This window comes from Vitis riparia, chromosome 8 (assembly GCF_004353265.1).
Source record: "Vitis riparia cultivar Riparia Gloire de Montpellier isolate 1030 chromosome 8, EGFV_Vit.rip_1.0, whole genome shotgun sequence".
NCBI classification, from domain to species: Eukaryota; Viridiplantae; Streptophyta; class Magnoliopsida; order Vitales; family Vitaceae; genus Vitis; species Vitis riparia.
Window position 1 is genome coordinate 1,492,365 of NC_048438.1, and position 22,167 is coordinate 1,514,531.

The 22,167-nt window shown below is 33.5% G+C and overlaps 3 protein-coding genes across 9 annotated transcripts; 2 read left to right on the forward strand and 1 right to left on the reverse strand.

Annotated features, from left to right (window-relative positions):
* The first annotated feature begins 364 nt into the window (after nt 1–364).
* LOC117919677 (F-box protein SKIP24) lies at nt 365–5,084 on the forward strand. Of its 2 annotated transcripts, none has more exons than XM_034836900.1 (5): nt 365–786; nt 2,261–2,443; nt 3,174–3,336; nt 3,425–3,578; nt 4,831–5,084. In XM_034836900.1, the coding sequence occupies exons 1-5, from the start codon at nt 545–547 to the stop codon at nt 4,866–4,868; spliced, it is 780 nt and encodes a 259-aa protein (XP_034692791.1). In that variant the 5' UTR covers nt 365–544; the 3' UTR covers nt 4,869–5,084. The 2 variants fall into 2 exon arrangements, with proteins under 2 accessions (XP_034692791.1, XP_034692792.1); XM_034836901.1 differs by having other exon boundaries at nt 367–786; nt 2,270–2,443.
* Nucleotides 5,085–9,314: 4,230 nt separating this feature from the next.
* On the forward strand, nt 9,315–14,236 carry LOC117921022 (protein DSS1 HOMOLOG ON CHROMOSOME V-like). Of its 6 annotated transcripts, none has more exons than XM_034838769.1 (3): nt 9,315–9,332; nt 10,369–10,491; nt 13,782–14,236. In XM_034838769.1, the coding sequence occupies exons 2-3, from the start codon at nt 10,401–10,403 to the stop codon at nt 13,910–13,912; spliced, it is 222 nt and encodes a 73-aa protein (XP_034694660.1). In that variant the 5' UTR covers nt 9,315–9,332; nt 10,369–10,400; the 3' UTR covers nt 13,913–14,236. The 6 variants fall into 6 exon arrangements, with proteins under 6 accessions (XP_034694660.1, XP_034694658.1, XP_034694656.1 ...); XM_034838767.1 differs by lacking the exon at nt 9,315–9,332 and adding an exon at nt 10,139–10,240 and having other exon boundaries at nt 10,383–10,491; XM_034838765.1 differs by lacking the exon at nt 9,315–9,332 and adding an exon at nt 10,142–10,240.
* Nucleotides 14,237–14,737: 501 nt separating this feature from the next.
* On the reverse strand, nt 14,738–20,764 carry LOC117920199 (LRR receptor-like serine/threonine-protein kinase FEI 1). Its single transcript, XM_034837587.1, has 9 exons — nt 20,521–20,764; nt 17,120–17,680; nt 16,930–17,013; nt 16,728–16,838; nt 16,511–16,624; nt 15,978–16,196; nt 15,782–15,897; nt 15,239–15,499; nt 14,738–15,145 (listed from the first exon to the last, which is right to left on the reverse strand). The coding sequence occupies exons 1-9, from the start codon at nt 20,762–20,764 to the stop codon at nt 14,897–14,899; spliced, it is 1,959 nt and encodes a 652-aa protein (XP_034693478.1). The 3' UTR covers nt 14,738–14,896.
* Nucleotides 20,765–22,167: the final 1,403 nt, after the last annotated feature.

The window sequence follows — 22,167 nt, forward strand, 5'->3', positions numbered from 1 at the left end:
ATTTTCATATGCACAATTCATTTAAATTAAAAAAAAAATTATTCAATTTTAAAATTTTTATACCAGTTATAATTTTCTTAAACAAATGATGATTTTGTAACAATGTGTAAGTATATTAATTTCAATAATTTAAGGAAGAAGAAATGACTTACGGACGGGGATGTGGTAGTTGAGTGGAGCACACCTTTGTGGAAACATAAAAAGCAACTAGGAAAACACAAAAAGAAAAAAGAGAAAACACCAAAAACAATCTCTGCTTTGAACATCTTTTTATTGTTCTCATAACACAAAAAATAAAAACACATCTCCTTCCTCAAACAAGTTTTTTGATTCGGGGATGATTTCGCCCTTATAACCAAATATTTCATATATATATATATAAAAGCATTCTTAAAATTGCAAAACCCTTTTCCCTATAACGGGAACCATACAAATTCAGTCAGTGCTGGGAAACGTCTCCGGGAAACCGTTTACCCAAATTCTAGTGTTTTAACCCCAAAACCCTGGACTTATTCACTGGAAATTTCCATTTTCCTACAGAAAAATGGCTGATTTACCGGATGAAATGTGGAGACAAATCCTGGAAATTGGAATTCGGAGTTCCAATTTGACCTACAAAGACCTCTGCTGTGTTTCAATCTCTTGCCGGCGTCTTCATCGCCTTTCAAACGACGCCGTTTTGTGGTCCTTCCTGCTTTCGTCTGATTTCCCCCACACTGAAGCCTCTGTGTCCAATGGCACCGTCTCCAGTTCTTCTTTGTCTCCTAAATTGATGTACCGAATCAAGTAAGTGGTCTGTTTGGTTGTCGAGAAAATGGGGGAAAATGAAAGAAAATTTGGGTTTGAGTAGAAATTTGACCTTTCTTTAATTGTTTTGTGATTTAACAGTTCAAAAGAACTAAATAGTCATGGGATTCGTAATTCTATTTTCGGTCTGTTTTTCTCTTGCTCTGTTTGGTTGCTGAGAAAAGGGACGGAAAGGAAAAAAAATTGAATTTGAGTTGGATAATTTGATTTGCTTTTGTTTTTTGTCTTTTTTGTTGTTGGTCATTTAAGTGACATGAGGACTGAGAACACCAAACTACGTGGTTTAATTGGGTTTGGTTGCGGAGAAAAGAGGAAAAATGAAAGAAAATTTGAGTTTCGGTAGATAATTTTGATTCGTATATATTTTAGAAGTAAAAAAAACAAAAATAAAAATGGCATGATAATAGATTTCAGGATTTTGTTCTGTCTACTTTTCTCTTCTCATGCTCTGCTTGGTTGCTATTTAAAGGGAAGAAAATGGAAGAAAATTTGACCTTAAGTCAGAGAATTTGATTGTGCATATATCTTTCTGCCTTTTTTTTTTTCCGTCATGCTCCATTTGATTGCCCAGAAAAGAGAGCAAACGGAAAGAAAATTTGAATTCAAGTGGATAATTATTTGTTTTTCTTTGTCAGGTTTAGCTATTGTTTTTGGTCATTCAGCTGAGGTTAATACTGAACCAGTGATGACTATCTGATTTAGTTGAATTTGGAAATCCAAAATTTTGCATGATCTTGTGATTTAGAACTCTAATTTTGTGTCCCATGCTCTGTTGGGCGGCTGATAAAAGAAGTAAAAGAAAGAAAATTTGAATTTAAGTTGATAATTTAATTTTTTGTGTGTGTTTTCTTTGGTGATTGTTTTGTGTCATGCTGATGAGGTTAATACAGGTACTGGTTTGATTTCATCAGGTTTGGAATTCCAGAGAAAACCTGCTGTTGGGTTTTTTTCTGGGTCTAGTTATTGTTTTGGTTCATTCAACTAAGTAGTTGAGTTGGAAGACCCAGAAAAACTGCATAATCATAGGCTCAGATTTTTATTTATTTTTGTCTGTTTTTCTCATGCTCAATTTGGTTTCTGAGAAAAAAGGATGAAATTGAAAGAAAATTTGAGTTTAGGTCAATAATTTGGTTTTGGTTTTTAAAATTTTCCTTTCAGTCCTTCAATTGAGGTTTATAGAGCTAACTATTTGGTTTTTGAGTGGGGAAATTTTGAAACATATCATCATTTGTTCGGACTTTTATTTTGTGTTTGTTTTCCACATCATCCACTTGGTTGTTGAGAAAAGTGAGGAAAAGGAAAGAAACAAAACCTGCATTCAACTTAACTTAATAGGGCAAGTATTTGGGTTGGTTGAGTTTAGAAATCCAAAATTGAGGATCTAAATGTTTTTTCTCTGCCATTTTCTTGGTTACCAAATAGATGGTTTTGCTTGTTTGGTTGATGAATTTAGAACAAACAGGTTTGATAGAGAAAGGGCTCGGAAGGCTGCAGCCCACCAACGTTCTGTACTTAGGTTGGAGAGTCAAATTGCTGGGCATTTGAGAAACCTTCAAGAAATACAGATGAAATTAACTGAGGAGACCGAGAAAATGAAAGCAGCAGTTACAGAATTACCGAACTTGCGCAAAGTCAGGTAGTAATTTGATATGTTCATTTTTATTCCTTGCTAGCATGTGTCACTGATTATATTGTAAATACTTTCAAAAACTTTTCTATGACTCTGTAGTCTAGGCTTCAAAGGAAGTTTCTGATGAAGGTGAAAAGGTTTGAATTTGTTTAATAAAGATTGCTTACTGTCCATGTGATTGATGATAAGAAAAAGGAAAGAAAAAAAAAAAAAAAAGAGAAGGGAAAGATATTCTTCAGCATTATATTTTCTTCTGCTGATTCAAACAAAATAGAAGCCAAAAAGGAAAAATCAACCCAACTGAGGCATCTAGTTGTATTCAACTCAATACTCTCTCTCTCTCGGTATCAACCAACAACTTTGTATTTAAAGTTTTCATTTCTTTTCTTTTTCCATATTTTCTCAGTAACAAAACAAAGTGGTGGTTCACTCACTTTGAAGGTGTATAAGATATCAGGTTTTCATTTTGTAAATGAAATCTAAATTATTGTCTTGCTTGCTTTTCGGTGGGTGAAGATTCCAATAGCCCTCAAGACTCATGAGTGCCTTTATATTAAATTCCTTACTGATAGTATTCTAGTTAACGATTGAATTATAGTTGAGAGTTATAAGGAAACACAAATTTAATGTGATTGAGGCGCCTTCATATTCTGACATTTAATTGCAGAAGAAATTCATGGTTTTCAGTTAGGTAGAAAGTTACTGACGTGACCTTGGAATTGATTTGGTACTTTAGGCAAGCTTCAGTAGCTTTGAATGTGTGGCAACCAGAGGTTATCCGGGGTTGGCAAAAGCAAATGGTTGGGCAATGTGTTGTACCTGTTGATGCTCGAATCAATGCCCTTGAGATGGAACTTAGGCTTTGCAGGCAACAGATTGCAGGCTTTGATAATGCCTATGTAACTTCCAATCCTGTTCTAGTTATAACCATGCTACATTTTTTGAATTATGTGGAAAATTATGTAAAATATTTGTGTTCCATGGTAGAGAAATGAGAAGCGAAGGCTTGATGCAGCTAAGGAACGATTGGTAATCATGAAGTATCATCCTTTACGAGATTATAAATCTACAAGTAGTGGAGTTGATGAGTGCAACAGTCAGAGAAAGAAGTTGAAAAGAGGCAGTGACAGTAAGGCTCCAGGTGTGATTTTGCCCTTTATTTGAAATTTTCATTACTTTTCCAAAAAATCCGTTGGGCTTTAGGCCTTATTCCACTCATCTGTGTTTTTTCTTGGCTTTTGTTTTTCAAGGAATTCTTTTTTGTTTGACCTGGTTTTTAGTTTTCACTCTTTACCTTGATTTCCTATCATTTTTCTATTTTTTAAATTTTGGTTTACTATATTATTTTTTTCTGATCAATGTTCAAAGTTATAGTAACAGTTACGAGTTGGTATTCAAACGTTTAAGCACAATTAAGGTGAGAGTGCCACCATTTTGGATGATAAGGCAGTTCAGATAGAAGCTGATCATGGGTGTACTAGTAAGACCTAGCATGAATTTGGAAACCTCAGTTGTAAAATGTATCAAATGCTTCCTCCTTGTATGTATTGTATATAAAAGAAAAACTTCGCTGGCAGAAAAGCTTCGTCCTTATATCTACTAGCAACTCTCTGGCACAGATCAAGATTACACTTATGTAGGGAGCCTCTCTCCATGGTCACAGATCAGTTGTTTGTCTGTCAAACACTAGTTTAGCCCTCGGAATGTAACTCAGCTGTAGTGCCATCTGGCAGTGAACTAGAGGTCCAGAGTTTGTGCCTATTGATATTTAATTGGTGTAGAGTAGAGGTGCGGATCCATATCACCTGAGGTATGTTTTGCCTGCAGTTGGGATCCTCACCATCATGGTGGATTTTCCTCATTATCTACAGAAGGAAAAAAGATACATGAAAAACTTCTCTTCTCTGATGGAGAGTAAAGAAGCTTTATTTCATACCTTTTTATACGATACAGTCTCCCCCATGTTGGGGAAAATGTGGGTACCATTAGACTTCAGTAAGTTGGGCGTGACTCATCCTATTGTCATATTTCCAAAAAGCCCGAAACCCCACATGTACTTGGGCAAAAAAGTCATCCAAATTCAATGTGATGCAACTTGTCCATATGTAGTAGACCTAGAGATTTATCATAATTCTAGTTCAATATTCAATTAAACTTGGGTGGTCGAATTAGTCTCTTCTTGGATGTGTATGTCCTAAAAAGACACGAGCTATCATCCTTGGATTGAGAACCCCAAAAGACATGGAAATATTTCCAGCCCATTATCATGTTCATTTTGAAAACAATGGATTCTTTGCAAAAGAATGCATGTTTCAATTTATCATGCATGCCATCGCGATATGCAATACTCATTCAGTTCTGAGCTCACCCCTTACTTTTCGGTTTTTCGACAGGTACAAATGAGAAGAAGCTGAAATTGGAAGATGCTTGAACTTCCATTTCTGGTATTGTGACTGAATCTTTGATGCATATTATATCATATGTATATGTATATGCATGTTGTAACTTGTATATTAGAACTCCAATATGGGTCTGTTAACCCTTTCATAAGGGTTTGTTCTGGAATTGAGAATGATCAAGCATCTTATGAACAAGTTATGATCTATTGTAGATTCCAAACTCATAAAACTAATCAAAGCGTTTAGGACATGGTAGGAATGCTAGGGTAGAGAATGGGAATGTGAAATTCATTCAATTTCCCCTTTACTGTTGTGTTAGGATTGTTTTTAAGCACGAGAATAGGAATCAGTCATTGTCATGGAAACCAAATCATAGTTCTCAGGATTTTGATTCTTTGTTTTCTCATGGTAGTATGATTCATTTTTAAAATGCATATCAAGTTAAGTTTTAAAATAGTTAAAAAATAACCAATTAAAACAAGAATTTTATTAATAGTTTTAAGAGGGTGTTTGGTAAATCAACTTAATAACTTAAAGTTATTTAATAACTTAATTTAAGTATTTAAGTAGATTAAATATGTTTGGTAAAATAACTCAATATTTTATTTATACATCCTATTTTGATTATGTTGATTGAATGCAATAAAATGGAATGGGATTATGATGCAATGAAAAAAAATTGCATTTCAAAGCCAAACAGAGGGAATAACATAGTATCGTCCGATTGTTAGAGATATAAAAAGTGTTCTTATTATTTGGTAAATCAATTTAATCACTTAAAATGATTTAATAAATTAATTTAAGTTAAGTGTATTAAACATATTTGGTAAAATAAATTAATATCACAACTTAAAATTAAAAATGATTTCAAATATTAATTCAAAATAATTAACTCTTTTTTAATTCTAAATTTTTTTGTCTTAATTATCCATGTCTAATGAGAATATATTTAATAACCATAACTCATTTTTTATAGTAAATATTTTGAGGTTGTCTTATATATTTACCATACTTTAAAGATGGATGTTTAGTAAATAAATTGATTGCTTAAGATTAATAAAAATAAATATAAATTAAGATTAATGATGATAAAAAGTTATTATAATAAATGAGGGTAAATATGTTAATTTGATAATTTGAAATAAATTTTAAGTTAATTTTATTAAATAACTTTAATACTTCAAATAAAAAAATAAGTAATAAATTTTAAAGTGATAACTTAAGAATAACTTAATTTAAAATCAATTTTAAGTCATTAAGTAATAAGTATTAAGTTTTATCAATCACCCACTTAAATGATTAATAGGTAGAGCTATAAAAAAACTTTGAATTGAATGATTTTTTAAGAAAAAATTAGTCAACTGATGTGTTTGGTTTATGTTTTGATCAAACCAAACTAAGTTAATATGATTGGCTTATTATTTTGATCAAATCGAACTAAATCTCTAGTAATAAAAAAATAGAAAAATTGAACCAAACCAAACTTGTTTGGTTGGTTAGATTCAATTCTAGATTGATTTATGTAGGTCAAGCTCAATTAGTTTTTAATGTTTGTTTAAATCCTACCTAGATTTAAAGTACAAAACACATTTCAAATTTTTAATGGAAAACATAATGAATGTATGTAAAAATTAATTTGAACCATAATCAAATGATAATTAATTACTTTATTAAAGCCCACATAACATACATAGAATTGAACCAAATTCATCCATCAAATAATTATAAAAAATAAATATTATAAATTTGTTTAATTTATTTTTTTTTAAAAGTAAATATTTTTCATTTTACATCTTAAGAAAAGAGAAAAATAAAAAAAAGTGAAATTAAAATTTTATTTAATTATATATATTATCCAAATTGAGCAAGGCAAAACAAAACAATAACCAAACTCATTCTAAATCTAACCATCCGACTTAGATTTAAAAATAAAAGGGAGAATTGTATTTCCAACCCAGTCGGCCTTAATAATTAAGTTAAGATCCTCCAATCATTCATAATTGATTACAAGGATATAAGATAATAATGGACAAAATACCCATTTGACTCATTTTGGGTGAAAGAATCAAAGAGAGAATGAGAAAGGTGAGTGACCAATTAGTTTTTTCATTTAATAGTTAGGGGTATTTTTGGGATTTTTTTAAAGACATATCTTTCCTCTCAATTTCTACTCTTTTATTGGATTTTGACTTCAATTATGAATGATCGGAAGACCTTACCTCAATTATCAAACCTAGCCGGATTAGAAACACAATCCTCCTTATTTAAAATTTCAAACTCCCGCCTAATTTGTTTATTGTGTTCTCAAAATCTATTCTATTAGTAACCAGAGCTGGTTGCAAGCAGGGAGGAAAAAATCGGTAAAAATCGGCGAAATATCGCCGATATATCGCGTGTCGCCGCCCGCCGACACGACACAGCGAGGAGATAAGTCGGCCGGGCGAAAAATCGCCCAAAATCGCCCAAAATCGGCGATAAATCGCCGACACACGATAAATCGCAGATTTATCGCGCGGTCAACGCGGGTCAACTCCGCTACAGTGCCGGTCAATGCCGCTACAGTAGCTAGCGTAGCTCTCCATTTGTGCTGCCGAGGGGATTTGAACCCCAAACCTTTTGGTTTGGGGTTCACCCACTTACCACCTGGGCTAAGCCCTCTTTTGATATATAACATGCAACAACTATATATATACTTAAATTCATTATATAAAGAAAATATAAGAATATTTTAAAGAGCAAATTAATTATAATTATTTTATAATTAAATGCAAAGTCTTTTAATTAATTACCAAAAATATAAAAATTATATAATTTTCTTCATAATGTTTTTAATATCATTAATAATTAATTAAATATTAAAAATTATATATATATCATTATTCATTTTATATTGTTTAATACAATTGAATTAAATGGATCATATTTTAATACTAATATATATTTTAAAATTAGACATATTATAATCAAATATCATAATATTAGGTGTAATTTAATAATAAATGTACACTTATAAAATTCATATTTTTATCGATGTATACGATATTATTATCAAATATGATAAATCATGTTATACATATATCAAAATTTCAATAAAATAACTTTAAAATGTCTATTATACTTCTAATTATATTATTATGAGGTTTTTCTTGCATTTCCATGAGTTTTTAACAATTTTAAGCCTACCAATAATATCCACCGATATATCTCCGATATATCCAAAAATATCTCCGATATATCCGATATATCCGTAAAATCAAATTACCGATATATCCGTGATTACCGATATTTTCATCCTTGGTTGCAAGAGGCTTTGAATGAAATAAGTAGGCAAAGTGTGTCACCAGCCCCACCAGCAACATTAAGACGAGTTGTTGGATGGGTAGTTGAGTTTGTGAATAAAATAAATATGAAAGGTGTGCCTCTTTGGCACCTACCCTTCTGGTCCTTGCCCTTGTTTTGCTAACAACTCTTCATGGACCATGCCCATTTGCTTTTGAGGTATTCTTCTTTTCAGGGTGGGGTTGACAATTAGTGCAGCTGGTTTCCATCTCACGGCTCAAAGTTTAAATATTCTATTATATAATTCAATTCGACGCGAGAATAATAATTATGTAAAAAATATAAACCTAAATAGTATCTAATTATTAAATCGATAACATGTCGTATAATTAATCTAAACTCATTTAATAATCAGACCCTTCTATTTAATAATGGAATAACCGATTAAAATGGACAAAAGAAACAAGAAATCATAAATCTAACCTCCCATTTTTTTTACCCACAAAAATGCCCATTTTGGACAAGAATACCCTTACTTTTTTCTTGCAAATATTGAAGGGTATTTATATATATATAAAAATGGATTACTCTTCAAGTTTAAAAAATAGGAAATGTTAGGGCTTGTTTGGTTACTGTTTTTGAAAACTGTTCTGGAAAACAGTTTTTGGTGATTTTTTAAAAAAAATTGTGTTTGGGAACTGAATTTTGAAAAACAGTTTTTGTTTTCAAAAACAAAAAAAACATGTTTGGTTGAGTTAATAAAAAAAAAATTAGAACAAATAAAACAAAAAACATGTTTGAAATATGTTTTTTTTTCTTTTCTAATTAATAAAATATTTTCTTCAAGTAATTTTATATTATAAATTTATAAATATTTTTTAGATATATAGTTCATTTAAATTAAAAAATTATTTATTTTATTAATTTTAAAATAAAAATATTTTTATTTTTTTAAAAATAAATCAAACATAATAAAATCATTTTTATTGATATTTTTTTTATTTAATCTTTAACTTTATTAAAAATTATAGCGTTAAGTTGAGATAAAATTGTTCTCGTGATTTGTTAAGTTTTTTTTATCTCTACTAAATCTAAAATCCAAAATGCCACCCACTTCTCTCACTCGGGCATCAAGAAGCCCTTTTCTGAAGTTGCCCTCCAGACGAGAGAATCCCTAAAAAGGCCCTATTTTCCTCTGCCACTCTCAATCCTCCCAGGTACTAATCTAATCTTGTTATTTATTTTTATTTTTCTGCAACCCCGTTTGATTCCCAAGAAAATCCATGCCCCGTTCAATTTCTGGGAAAATTCATCCTCGTTTGATTTCCGAGAAAATCCATGCAAAACCCCCAAGGAAAACCAAAAAAATTGCTTTTCTTTTGCTCCCTGTGTTTTCTGGATCCGTTTTAGGGGTCTCTTTGCTATTGTGCCATTGGATTTAAATTTCACGAACCCTGAATCAAAACTGAGAAACGGGAAAAATCAAGAAAGAGGCGACGCGACTGTGCTGGAGAAGAGATGAGAACGGGAAGAAAAAAAAAACACGGAGAACAGATGGTTTTTTTGTTGTTTAATTTTGTTCAAAAAAAGGGGGAAAACAACATTTTGTTGTTCTCTAAACAGTGCCATTTTGAGAACACGGGGAACAATAAAAACAAAAACGACTCTCTCAACCAAACGAGTTTTTGGTGTTTTTTGTTTTCAAGAACAGAAAACAGTTCTTGAAAACACTAAACAAACAGGCCATTGTTTTTTAAAAACAAATTTGAGTTGTCTTTGGTTATTTTTACTTTGTAAGATGGACAACATATTGAAAGCTTTGATTTTTAGAAAATAAGTTGAAAAAAACGTTTTTTATATTCTCACAAACTAAATTTAACTCGTCAAAAAAATTAACAAGTGTTTTTAAAAACTGTCTTTTGAAAAATGTTTTTAAAAAATGTTTTCAAATAAACTTATTGTTTTTCGCACGTGGACACGCACCCTTTCAACCATCCGCGTGTTTGTCATCCATAGGGTCCACCGCATACCCGCGGGTTAAGCTTCCGGATGCCATATGATCGGGGCTATCGAAATCAGGTTTGCAAAACACAAAACCTGAAGCACACTTCTCTCTCTCTGAATCGTAAGCCTCTCCCTATATGTATGTGCGTTTGTGTTTTAGGGTTTGGGTTTTGTGAGAAATGGTGAATGCGATCTAGGGTTTTGGGGTTTTAGTGAGTTTTTTATTTGGAGGCTGATAGGTTGTAATAGGGTGGTGATTGCAGGAGCTGTCAGATTGAAGAATGGAGAAGGAGCCCAAGGTAGCGAATGAAGATCCGAAGGTTGATTTGTTTGAGGATGATGACGAGTTTGAGGAATTTGAGATCAATGAAGGTAATTTTGTTCATTGTTGTGTTTAATCTTGCAAATTTTGACATTTTTTTTTTTTTTTCAACGATGATTGATTTTCCTTGGTGTATTTGTTCATTTTTCATTGTAAAGAAATGAAGGTGGTTTATGCTTTCAAAGAATACATGCATGGGGAACCCTCCTCACTGTGATTTGTATCTATAAAATTACTTGTGTGTTCATTATTTGACAGTGAAAGAATCAATTGTTGAGTGATTATAGAGTTTTGAGAGAGCTAGTTGATTTTTGTGGCTTCATTTGATTGAGGAATAAGATAATAATATCTTGTTAAATATTCTTTGATGGGGAGTCTAGTGGGTGAAGGAGTTTCTATGTAGGGCTTGAGCTTTAAGAGAGGAGAGGATTTTGAATTATGAGTACTGGTGGAATCCGATGGATCTATGTGCTATAGATTTAAACACTATTTTGTAGGCTATTTTCTTGAGCTGAGTGGATTGAGGTTGTAAATATATTAAAGAATTAAAGTTTGGCCTGACTTATGGAAGTCTTGTGAGTAATTCTCCTTTGATTCGTGCAAAGATTAAGAGAGTTTTTATGCATCAGAAACCCTTGAGATGTGACCATCACATGGTATAAGATGGTGATCAGGACTGAATTTTATTGTTTTGCTTTATTCAGTGTTTGGTGAATTGGAGAACATTGATGCTACTTACTTTTACACATTGTGTAGGGTTTGACGTAAGACAATTTTTCTATTGAATTTGGACATGCAACATGATTATGCTATTTTGGTGGTCTACTAAAGATGACTTTAGTTTGGTGTATTTCCGTGGTTACCATTCAATAGGACCTGATAAATTGAACAATGGGACTCTTTTTGAAGTTTGTTGACAACAATTCCTATATTCACTTGCCTTTTGCATGGGAATTGTTTCACTTGGGCCCAAGTCATTCTTTAGGGTGGATGGTTTCTTCCATCTACTCCTTTGGTGGCAGTTTCCATTATTTCTATGTCGGACATTGATGATGTTTGCTTCTTTTAGAGAACCGCTTCGCAGAGAGTTCGGCTGTTTTGGATCAAAATGTATATTTTTTGAGGATCTATATTTTCTAGGCAATCTAGTAATTGTCAGAATCTAGTTTTGTTTTTTGGGTAAGCCTAGCTACATCTCTTAACATGTTATAAATCGTCAAGTAGGTAATTAAGGTTAGGGAAGAGTGGTAATTGTGAATGACTTTTACAATATAAATGTATCTTGAATCTAAGAGATGAATTGGGAGTTTCGGCTTCATAGGAAAGGAGACACATGCTGGAAGTCAGCTAGGCTTAGATTACCAGTTTGAAGATAAAACTTGAGGATAATAATCATAGAGGGAGAGAAATGTGCTGTGTTCTTTCATTGTATGATGAAAAGTGCTAGGATTAGTTGGCTTCTTTAGCAAAGTAGTTGAGGATGGAGGCATGAGGGAAAACATTAGTGATGCAGTTGTCAAGTTGATGGAATCTTATTTTTGGTGTGTCAGCTAATGTGCCCACAATGGATTGGAAAAACCTTGTGGAAGAGGAAATGATGTGGGCTAGTATTTATTAAATTGGATAAATTTTACTATCTAGACAGTTTTTCTTTGGATTTATACCAAAATAGGGTAAGCTGGGGCATTCTTTCTTGTTTGATGAGGATGATGAGTCAATTCTAAACATAGTGGGAGTTTGTTAGTGCTATGGTACCTATCTGATTAGCTTGAGGTTAAGAGAAGGGGTGACAATAGGGTATGGCAATTGTGTAAGCCATCCAATCCATCATCAGAACAGATATGGTGTCCTCTGTAAGTCAGGATAGGGCTGGTGAAGGGGACTTAAACCTGTCTCAGTTCCCAGTTTGGATCATTATTGGGTTTTAGTGTTTTGCCTGTGCTTGGTCCATTTGAATGTGAAGTCAGCTTTCTAAACCAAATTGGAGCAAGACAGGTTCTTTATATAAGCAGTAGTAACTAATTACATGCACACACTTATATATAAATAACCCCAGGAGGTGGGTTTGCCCTTTTATTACTTAAATAACAGGGAGGCTGAAACTTGGGACACTGTTCATTGCCAGAGGGCACTGCTTCCTCAGGGTTGGAGGGGGGACTAGGAGTAACACATTATGTTGCTGCTCACTTCTTTGCAAACAGTTGACATGGGTTCCGTGGTTTGGGAAGCTGTGCCAAACAGCTTGTTCTTGTCATTGTTACTGGAAACAGTGTTGCATGAAAAATAATGTCCCTTTCTTCTAGAGAACTTGCCAGTTGCCACCATTACTTTGTCCTGTGTTAGAACATGAAAATAGAGGAGCACAACGACCCTACCTAATGACAAATCTAACGCTGGGCACACTTAATGGTACTGGGTGATTGTTTCTACAACAAAGCAAAACACTGTACATGGAATTATCCAGTTGGCCCCAACCTTTTTTTTGTCAACCAACCCTGTAATGTGTCCAGGCACTGCCATCCATTCCCTAAAAGGTTAGGGAAAATTTTCCTTATGCCGGACGGGTGGTGAGTGAAGTTATCAATCACACAACCCACCCAGAAATATCTGTAGGTAAGTATGTACATATTTAGGATCTGTTTGGTAATGTTTTCAAAAACAGTTTTGAAGAACAATTCTTAGAATAAGTTACTAATTCTTTTTAAGAATAAAATTTTGTTTGGAAACTTAAATATGGAAACAATTTTTGAAACTTAAATATGGAAAACAATGTTCTCAACTCATTCTTAATATGCACTTATAAAGTTTTTAAAGTATTTTTCATATTTTTAGTTGTTTCTTAGAATACTCGATAAAAAACACTTTTTGACTCAAACTTGTTACTTTTCGACTCAAACTTGTTCTAAAAAATAACTTGCTCTTACCCTAAAGCTATTTTTACTCAAAGATTCATCAGACATTTTTTAAGTTATAAAATTGTTTTTTGTTCTAAAAAACAAAAAAACCCTATTTAAGAACAGTTCCCAAAGAGACCCTTAAGTTTTGTGTCTTAACTATCAAAGTCACTGTCAATAGGAGTATGAGAGAAAACTAAATGACTTGAATTCATCAGAATGATTTCAGAGAGTGCTGTCTTATCTTGGATTTATTTTTTACCCTTTTTGTTTTAAGAATTTCTTTGGTCTTGTTATTGCAGTACCTATTGTCAAATTGGCATGAGCACATTTGACATAAACAAGAACGGTTTTGTGTTTACCTGATTCCTGTGTCAAATTAAATGAGGAAGACTCACATATGCCTTCATCTTGATTTGGTTGCTTTTTGTTACTGACAACTGCAGAGTGGGATGACAAAGAAGAAGGAAAAGATACAACACAACAGTGGGAAGATGATTGGGATGATGATGATGTGAATGATGACTTTTCCCTTCAGTTGAGGAAGGAATTGGAGAATAATGCTGAGAAGAGTTAAGTTCTTATGTGTTCTGATGAAGTTTTCCTTCTTGCTATGGCAATTGATGAACAATATATGGGTAACAGTGTATCAATACCCTAGTATTTGCTCTTCATGCAGTGGGAACTATTTAACTACTTTCTCAGAAACCCTTAGTGATGGAGTTTAGTTGTTGGCATGCAACTTAAAGTTGGATGGATATTTTTCCTTTCTTTACTTATCTTTTCTGGATGTAGGGAGTTTTTGTTGTTTTCAAGTATTGCAAAGTCAAATTTGTTTAAGAGGAGTGGTTGCAAGCCATGGTTTTACAATTTCATTTGGGCCGCATGGTTTTTATTTTTCTGTTCTTTGAATTGCTTGTATGATAAAAAAAATTGGAGGATATCTGAAGTGTTTCCATAGGGATTTATTAGGAAACCTGCAGGTGCACTCATTCTATTCTTTTGACTTCTGTCCAACTCACGTATTTTGATGAGGCGCATTACGAGTACTGGTAGCTTTTGTGGTTAGTTATGAATATTTCTCGTCTGACCGAAGGCAATAGCAGTGAAGGAATTAAGCGTGCTGGCTGTCATAATCATGAAATTTACCTTCCAATTTTTTTTGTGTTGTACAGGGCTTTGAAGCCCTCTAAACCAGACCTTTTCAACCCTTGTGAGCAGCAGACAAGGCTTACCAACTCTTTACAAGGGAAAAAACCCAACCTTGTATTATAACTCGGGGAGTTTACCTAGATAATCTCAGGGAGTCAATTTTCCATGTCTGGAATTGGAAAGGAAAAGCTGTTTAGTAGTGTCAAATGATTCATGGCATTCAGGGAATGCCATTTTCAATGTCTAGTAATTCTCTACCAGAATGTTGTTCCATGGATATCACCATTCCATGGATTTATGATTCATTACACAACTCCTGGATCATTAAATTCTAAATCAGCTTCTGATTATGAAACTAGGTACAAATATGCTTTGGTATTCTAATGTTCATGTACTGTCAAACAAGATATTATTGTAACAATGAATCTCGTCGAGAAATCTCTTTTCTCCAGATGATAGACGATTTGGTGTCAGTTGAGGTGTCGAGGGCCTTTTCTAACCTCAGAACAACTTGTTCCATAGATGGCCGTTGTTGCTTAAGCGATGTGCATGAGAGAGCAAGCTTAAGTATGAGGTCAAAAGCTTCTGCTGAGTACTCCCCATCAAGTTTAGGATCTACAAATTCTGTTATGCTTCCATCTTTTTTAAGGATTTTGGCCTGGAAAGCAGAAATATAAAAGAATAAAATTGCAGTTCATAGGTCAAGAGAATTTAGAATAGGAAAACAAATGCAGGCAGTGATTTTTTTTACCATTTTATCTAAAGACATCGGTTTCTTCAGATTCAGATTTATAACTTTCTTCCCTGAGAGGATTTGAAGAAGCACTATCCCAAAGCTGTATACATCACCAGATGAGTTGACATGGTGGTTGGATTGGTACTCGGGATCCATATAGCCAAAAGTTCCTCTGACTTCTGAGCTAACATGGGATTCACCCTGGTCAATAACCTTGGACAATCCAAAGTCAGACAGCTTGGCTTCTAAGTTTGCTCCAAGAAGAATATTTGTTGGCTGCAGGAATTAAAAGCTATTTTCATCAGTGGACTGGAGTCTTTCCCTTTGTGTCATATATCATATTACTGCTAATGGGAAACATAAGAATAGCGTCTAGAGAAAACTTGGTCAAGCATAAGGCACAAAATTGTTTTATAGTTTTGAGTTTTTTTGGATTCAGTAATAGTTTAGAACCATCCAACCTATAGTATTAGCAGAGATGTGAACAAAAAACTATCAACAGGCATTGCATACTGATATATTCATGAGAAATGCAAGAACTATACTAATGGGAAGGACCTTGATATCACGGTGAACAATGCATCCTGCTGGATATGTGTGGAGGAAAAGAAGACCTTGAGCACTGTCAATTGCAATCTCAAGCCTTTGAATCCAAGACAGGACTTTATCCTTCCCTGTCATGCATCAACTTATATTTACTGGCAATGAAGGTATCAAACAGAGAGAATAACTCCATAATAAGAAAAAGGGATACCAAAAAGCCACTCTGAGAGGTTTCCATTGGGACATAGTTCATAAACAAGGAAGCACTCATCTTCTACTTCACAATAACCCAGTAAGGCCACAAGATTTGGATGTTTGATGTGTGATAAGCTTGTGATCTCCCTGACAAAGGTCTCCATATGATTGTCATTGATGATGTGCTTGACTGCAACATGTTGATTGTTTTGTAGTATGCCTCTGTATACCTTTCCTGATAGAACATCCAAACGAGATGTCAAAGTTGAAAACCATATGTTATGATCATGTTGGTCACACACTTGCAAACTTAAAAAACATGCATACACAGACACAAATCTATTGTGACTTTTATCATAATTTCATTCTTAGTACTTCTCGAAGACCCATTCTAGACAACATAGATACATTCCTTGATGTTGTTGTTTCAAATACCATGAAAGGATATTAGAAAAAGTGTCAAAGAAAATGGGCAACAAAAAGGAAGATGTTTCTCTTTAGTGTGGCTTGGTAGACCAAGTTCCATGTCTCTTTCACTTGGGTTCTCACCTGCTGTTCCTTCACCAATGATGTTCTTCTCATTTAGATTGTTTGTGGCAGAGTAGACCTCCTTGATTGAGATTTTCATACAACCAGGCCCCTCTGGTGCCACGGCTTTTAATGCTGTCAAATGAATAAACAGAATCAATATATACATATATCATAAGCTATTTGTATGGGAACTTTTGGTTTCTGATATTGAATATGAAATGCTGTAATGCTATACCTGCTCTCTTTGGTATAGCATATGATTTACACCATCTCCTTAACAAGAACCATATACCAATGGTTATTATCAAAGCCATCGCTATGAGACCTCCTATCAGAAACCATAAACCTGTACCCGAGTAAAAATTCTACATAGTTAATTGAAAAGAACAAACCATCTAAGATATGATGTGATGATATGATGGTGGATGCAGACTCACCTGTGCTAATTTTAAACTTTGTATGACTCCTTGATGTTTCATCCTGTCCAGAGGACCGCGTATTTGATTGAAAATGGAAATGACCTAGATTGTTATCAAGTAATAGTACATAGATGGTGTTAGAAGAAGTATACTTGAACTTGATTAAGCTCAAGAAAGCCAGTACCCTATATACTTTCAAGCTACATACCTTTGTCAATGTCCTGCTCCCTGAGGCATGTGTAAATTTTTCCAAACCATGACTCATCTTCAGTTCTGCTGCTTATTAGTGATACCAGCACTGCAAACCTACAACCATCAGTTTCATCCTTCAAAGCGGAGTGTATTCCTCTTATGTCTTCCCAACTCGTCACACAAGAACTACATGATTGATCCCATTCTCCATCAGGACTCACAAATTTGCAATTTTCCTCCAAACTCCTAAATTCATCTCCCAACTTTTCAGTGACATCAAAGACAGAGAAGTCAGAACAGCCCCCAGTACCACTTGTTAGCTTCTCAATTCCACAACTGACAGCATCTGCCTCAAAACGTTTCATTGAAGTCAAGCAATTCCTCTGTTCAGTGGAATTCAAGTATACTTTCCCTGTTTCATTTGCATGCTTCCCCAGTGAATAGAGATATCCACCAAAAGCTGCTCCACAGCAGCCCTTGTTTAGAAAACTTCCCCAATCACTCTCTTCACAGCTTGAAGATGAGGATGACAAAGACTGAAAATCAAGTATGCAGTCACTTGCAGAAGGATGACAAACTGCAAAATTTACAGCACCGATCACAATAAAAATATATACAACAAAGAGCAATTTCAGACACTTAGTCCTCTCCCATTTATGAGTATGCAAGATGGATTCATCCATGATGTCAAACCCTTACTGAGTAGACACTAAAGAGGCCATAGAACAGGAGGTTTTGGTTCCTTAAGGAAGGTAGAACTTCTTAACAAGTTGCAACTTGCAATATGAACTGGGGTTATTTGTAGCAACTCTATGAAAAGCAAATGGTTGGAAGTAGCAGTGATATTTGATCTTTGCAGGTCCAAGATGTGGGGTTCTCTTCATTGTTTAATATCAATAGATTGGAAAAGGATCGGTGGCATCGTCCTAGAGATTTTACAATCCGCATATGCCACCTTACTTTCTGTTCTTAAAATACCATCGCCGGCCTCTGAAAGATCGAAAAAACAACAGAAAAGGTATGTTTTCTTACAAAAATAATGTCACTTTTAGCTTATTATATGCTTTCTACCTCTGCATATAATTCTCTGAGGCATAATACAAACAGACCACTACCAGTTAAGACAGTCTCAGTACATCCTAAACAATGACAGCTCCAATCAGGGTGAATTTTTTTTCCTGGAAAAGTAAATGATCCTATTTGACAGTGTAGACTGAATGAATTTTGTTTGGTGATCTTGTACATGGCCATGGTTTTTAGCTGTCACCAGTATACATCTCACAAATCACATTTGGGAATACAGTAGAAGTTAAGGGTTAAATCTGTTTGACAATGGCCTCACTGAACATTTGTCATATTGTATCATCTTTCTTTTGGTTTGTCTTTACTTGCCATGTAGCATATTTCACAAAGATGCTTGGTATCTTTCCAAATGAAGTTTCTATGTGTCCATATGTAGGCAAATAATAGTAGGATTAAAAAAACCTAAATCCGGATGCAATTTAGATGAGTTGGCTGGAAACAATTTGAATCGAGCCTGCTTTATGGAAAGGATTGGACAAACATATTTAATACTTGGGTTGGGCTCAAGTTTAGTTTTCTCAACTTATACTCAATTCAAGTTGGGTAACTCAAATCCGATTTAATATTTTATATTATTATCTATAATAATATTCAAATTATATGTTTTTAAATAATTTTAATAAAGAAAATGTTATTTTCTATTTTTTGTTTGTTATTACTTCGAAATGGTGTGTTATTTATTATTTGAATTTTGGTATAAATGTATAAAGGATAAAGTTAAAAAAATAAAAAAAAAATCATTGCATATGGGTTTAACCAATTCAACTCAAATTTAACTCATTTAACTTGAACAACCTGCCAAATTAGAGTTACACCCCAAGCTAACCCGTGTTAACCAAACTTTCATAAACTTTATGCGGAAATAATTATTTTTGAAAACAATTTTGGATACATAAAACAAAATAAATGGAAGTACTAAAATAATGATCATATTCTTACCTTGATCCATGAAGTGAGATTAAGTCACCTTGTGAATTGTATTGTCAAGGTCTTCAACTCACTACTCTCATATAGTGGATGAGTCACTTGTATGGTATATGTTGTTAAAAATAAACAACAAGAAAGAAAAAAACATAAGAATGAGAGTGTGGCTTGGGACCTCAATTTATAATAAGTTGTACATCTCTTAGTCTTCCCATCAAAGACTATATGGGAGTTATACTCATTATTTACACCTATTATGTACAAATTAATGGGTAATGGTGGGTTATGAACTTGAATGCATCTATATAATTGCATAGGTTGTACTTTTCCATTTTCCTCCATTACTCAAACATAATGTACAAAATAAATTTCATAATGATGGGGTTACAAAAGTTGTAACACCACATTCATATAAAGTAAATTTTTTAACTTCCCATTTTTAATTTGAGTCTTCCATACATAAGACTCTTGGATGCCCAATCAATTGATTCACCTACCTATCAATTGATACCCTTAAATAATATTCATATAAATATAATTATATATGGCCATACATTATAGGAAAAAAGCTAACAATCTCCCACTTGGCCTACATAATTATATTTGTAATAGATTAAAACATAATATGGTCATAACAATTTCTCAAAATAGGCATCCTTTACTTTAAGATTATGTTTCATGGAACCACTAACACCAAATCATTGAAATGATTGGATCACGCAACGATCCAATATTATTCAAGGATTATAGTACTAGCACTTCCATTAACACGAATCAATGACATTAACAACATTAAGGTGATAATGCTAATTCATTCACATAATGGTCTCATCAACTTTTAAACATCTAAATAGTGCACAAAAAGGATGTATAAAAGTAACATAATAATCATCAATATATCATAATCAAGAACTTTATTCTCATTATAATGTGATCACGTACATTACACTCTTAATTAATCTAAAATTGACAAACTTGCCACCAAGCTCATGCGCCAACATGATCCATAAAAAGCTTAGGTGGAAGACTTTTTGTTAATGGATTTGCCAACATGAGTGTATTTTTAATATGTTCAATAGAGACAACTCCATTTTTAACTTTCTCCCTTACAACCAGATACTTAATATCATTGTGCTTTGATCCTCCTGTAGTTTTATTATTTTTTGGAGAATCGCACAGCAGCACTATTATCACAATATATTCTCAATGGTCTCATTATCAAATCAATAACATGAAGCCCTGAGACAAAGTTTCTCGACCATATTGCATGACATGTGGCTTCATAACATGCTACATATTCTACCTCCATTGTAGAAGAAGCTATCAATGATTGCTTATGGCTCTTCCATGAAATAGGTCCATTTGATAACATAAAAATATACCCAGATGTAGACTTTCTGGTATCCTTACAGCCAGCATAATTAGAATCAGAATAACCAATAATCTCTAGATTATCTGTTTTTCTGTATGTAAGCATGTAGTCCTTAGTCCCTTGCAAATAATGCAATACTTTCTTAACTGCTTTCCAATGATCAATACCTAGATTACTTTGGTATCGACCAAGCATGCCTACCACATAAGCTATGTCTGGTCGAGTGCAGACTTGAGCATACAAGATACTCCCTACTGCAGAAGCATAAGGAATTGTGTCCATTTGTTTCTTTTCAAGATCATTTTTGGGACATTGAAGTTCACAAAATATGTCCCATTTCACAACAGGAGCAACACTACTAGAACAATTTTGCATGTTGAATCTTTTAAGAACTTTTTCAATATAGTTCTTTTGGGATAATCCTAATAATCCACGTGACCTATCTCGATGAATTTCAATTCCTATCACATAGGATGCTTCACCAAGATCTTTCATACTCAAAATTCTTGGATAAAAATTGTTTGGTTTCCAAAATCATTCCCATATTGTTACTAGCAAACAACATATCATCAACATACAATACAAAATACAAATTTTGTTCCCATTGATCTTAAAGTATGTACATTGATCCACTAGATTCTCTTTGAAACCAAAAGTAATGAGAATTTCATGGAACTTAAGATACCATTGTCTAGAAGCCTGCTTTAGACCATATATGGACTTTTTAAGTTTACATACCATATGTGCCTTGCCTTTATCCTGAAAACCCTTAGGTTGATCCATATAAACCTCTTCATGCAAGTCACCATAAAAAATGCAGTTTTAACATCCATCTGATGTAACTCTAAGTCAAAATGAGCTACTAAAGTCATGACTATTCTTAAGGAATCTTTCTTGGAAACATGAGAAAATGTTTCCTTATAGTCGATTCCTTCTTTTTGAGTGTATCCTTTTGCAACTAACCTGGCCTTGTATCTTTCAACATTGCCCTTAGAATCATGTTTGGTTTTAAAAATCCATTTGCAACCAATAATTTTAATTCCTTTGGGCAATTCTACAAGATCCCAAACTTCATTATCTTTCATTAATTTCAACTCTTCTTCCATAGCATAAAGCCATAGAGTTGAATTTTCACTATTGATGGCTTGATCATAAGAAGTAGGATCACTTTCCAAGCCAACATTATAATCACACTCATTAAGATAAACTTCGTAGTCATTTGATATAGCAGGTCTTTTCTCTCTTTGTAATCTACATAAAGATAATACTTTTGTAGATGGGACATTCTCATTTTCATTACGAGAAACCTCTTGAGTCACGCCATATTCCATCATTGGTGTTGATACTTCATTAGAGGTCAACTTTTTAAGCTTAGTTCTCCCACTAAAATATTCATTTTCCAAAAACACAGCATGTCTAGTTTCAACAATTTTAGGGCCCTGACCATGACAATAAAATCTAAAACCTTTTGATCTTTCAGGATAGCTAATGAAATTGCAACTTATGGTTTTAGAATCCAATTTCTTTATTTGTGGGTTGAAAATTTTAGCTTCAGCTGGACATCCCCATATATATGTAAATAATTCAAAGTTGGTTTCCTACCCACCCACAACTCATAAGGAGTTTTGGGTACAACCTTACTAGGAACACGATTGAGAATGTGAACAGCAGTTTTCAATGCTTCA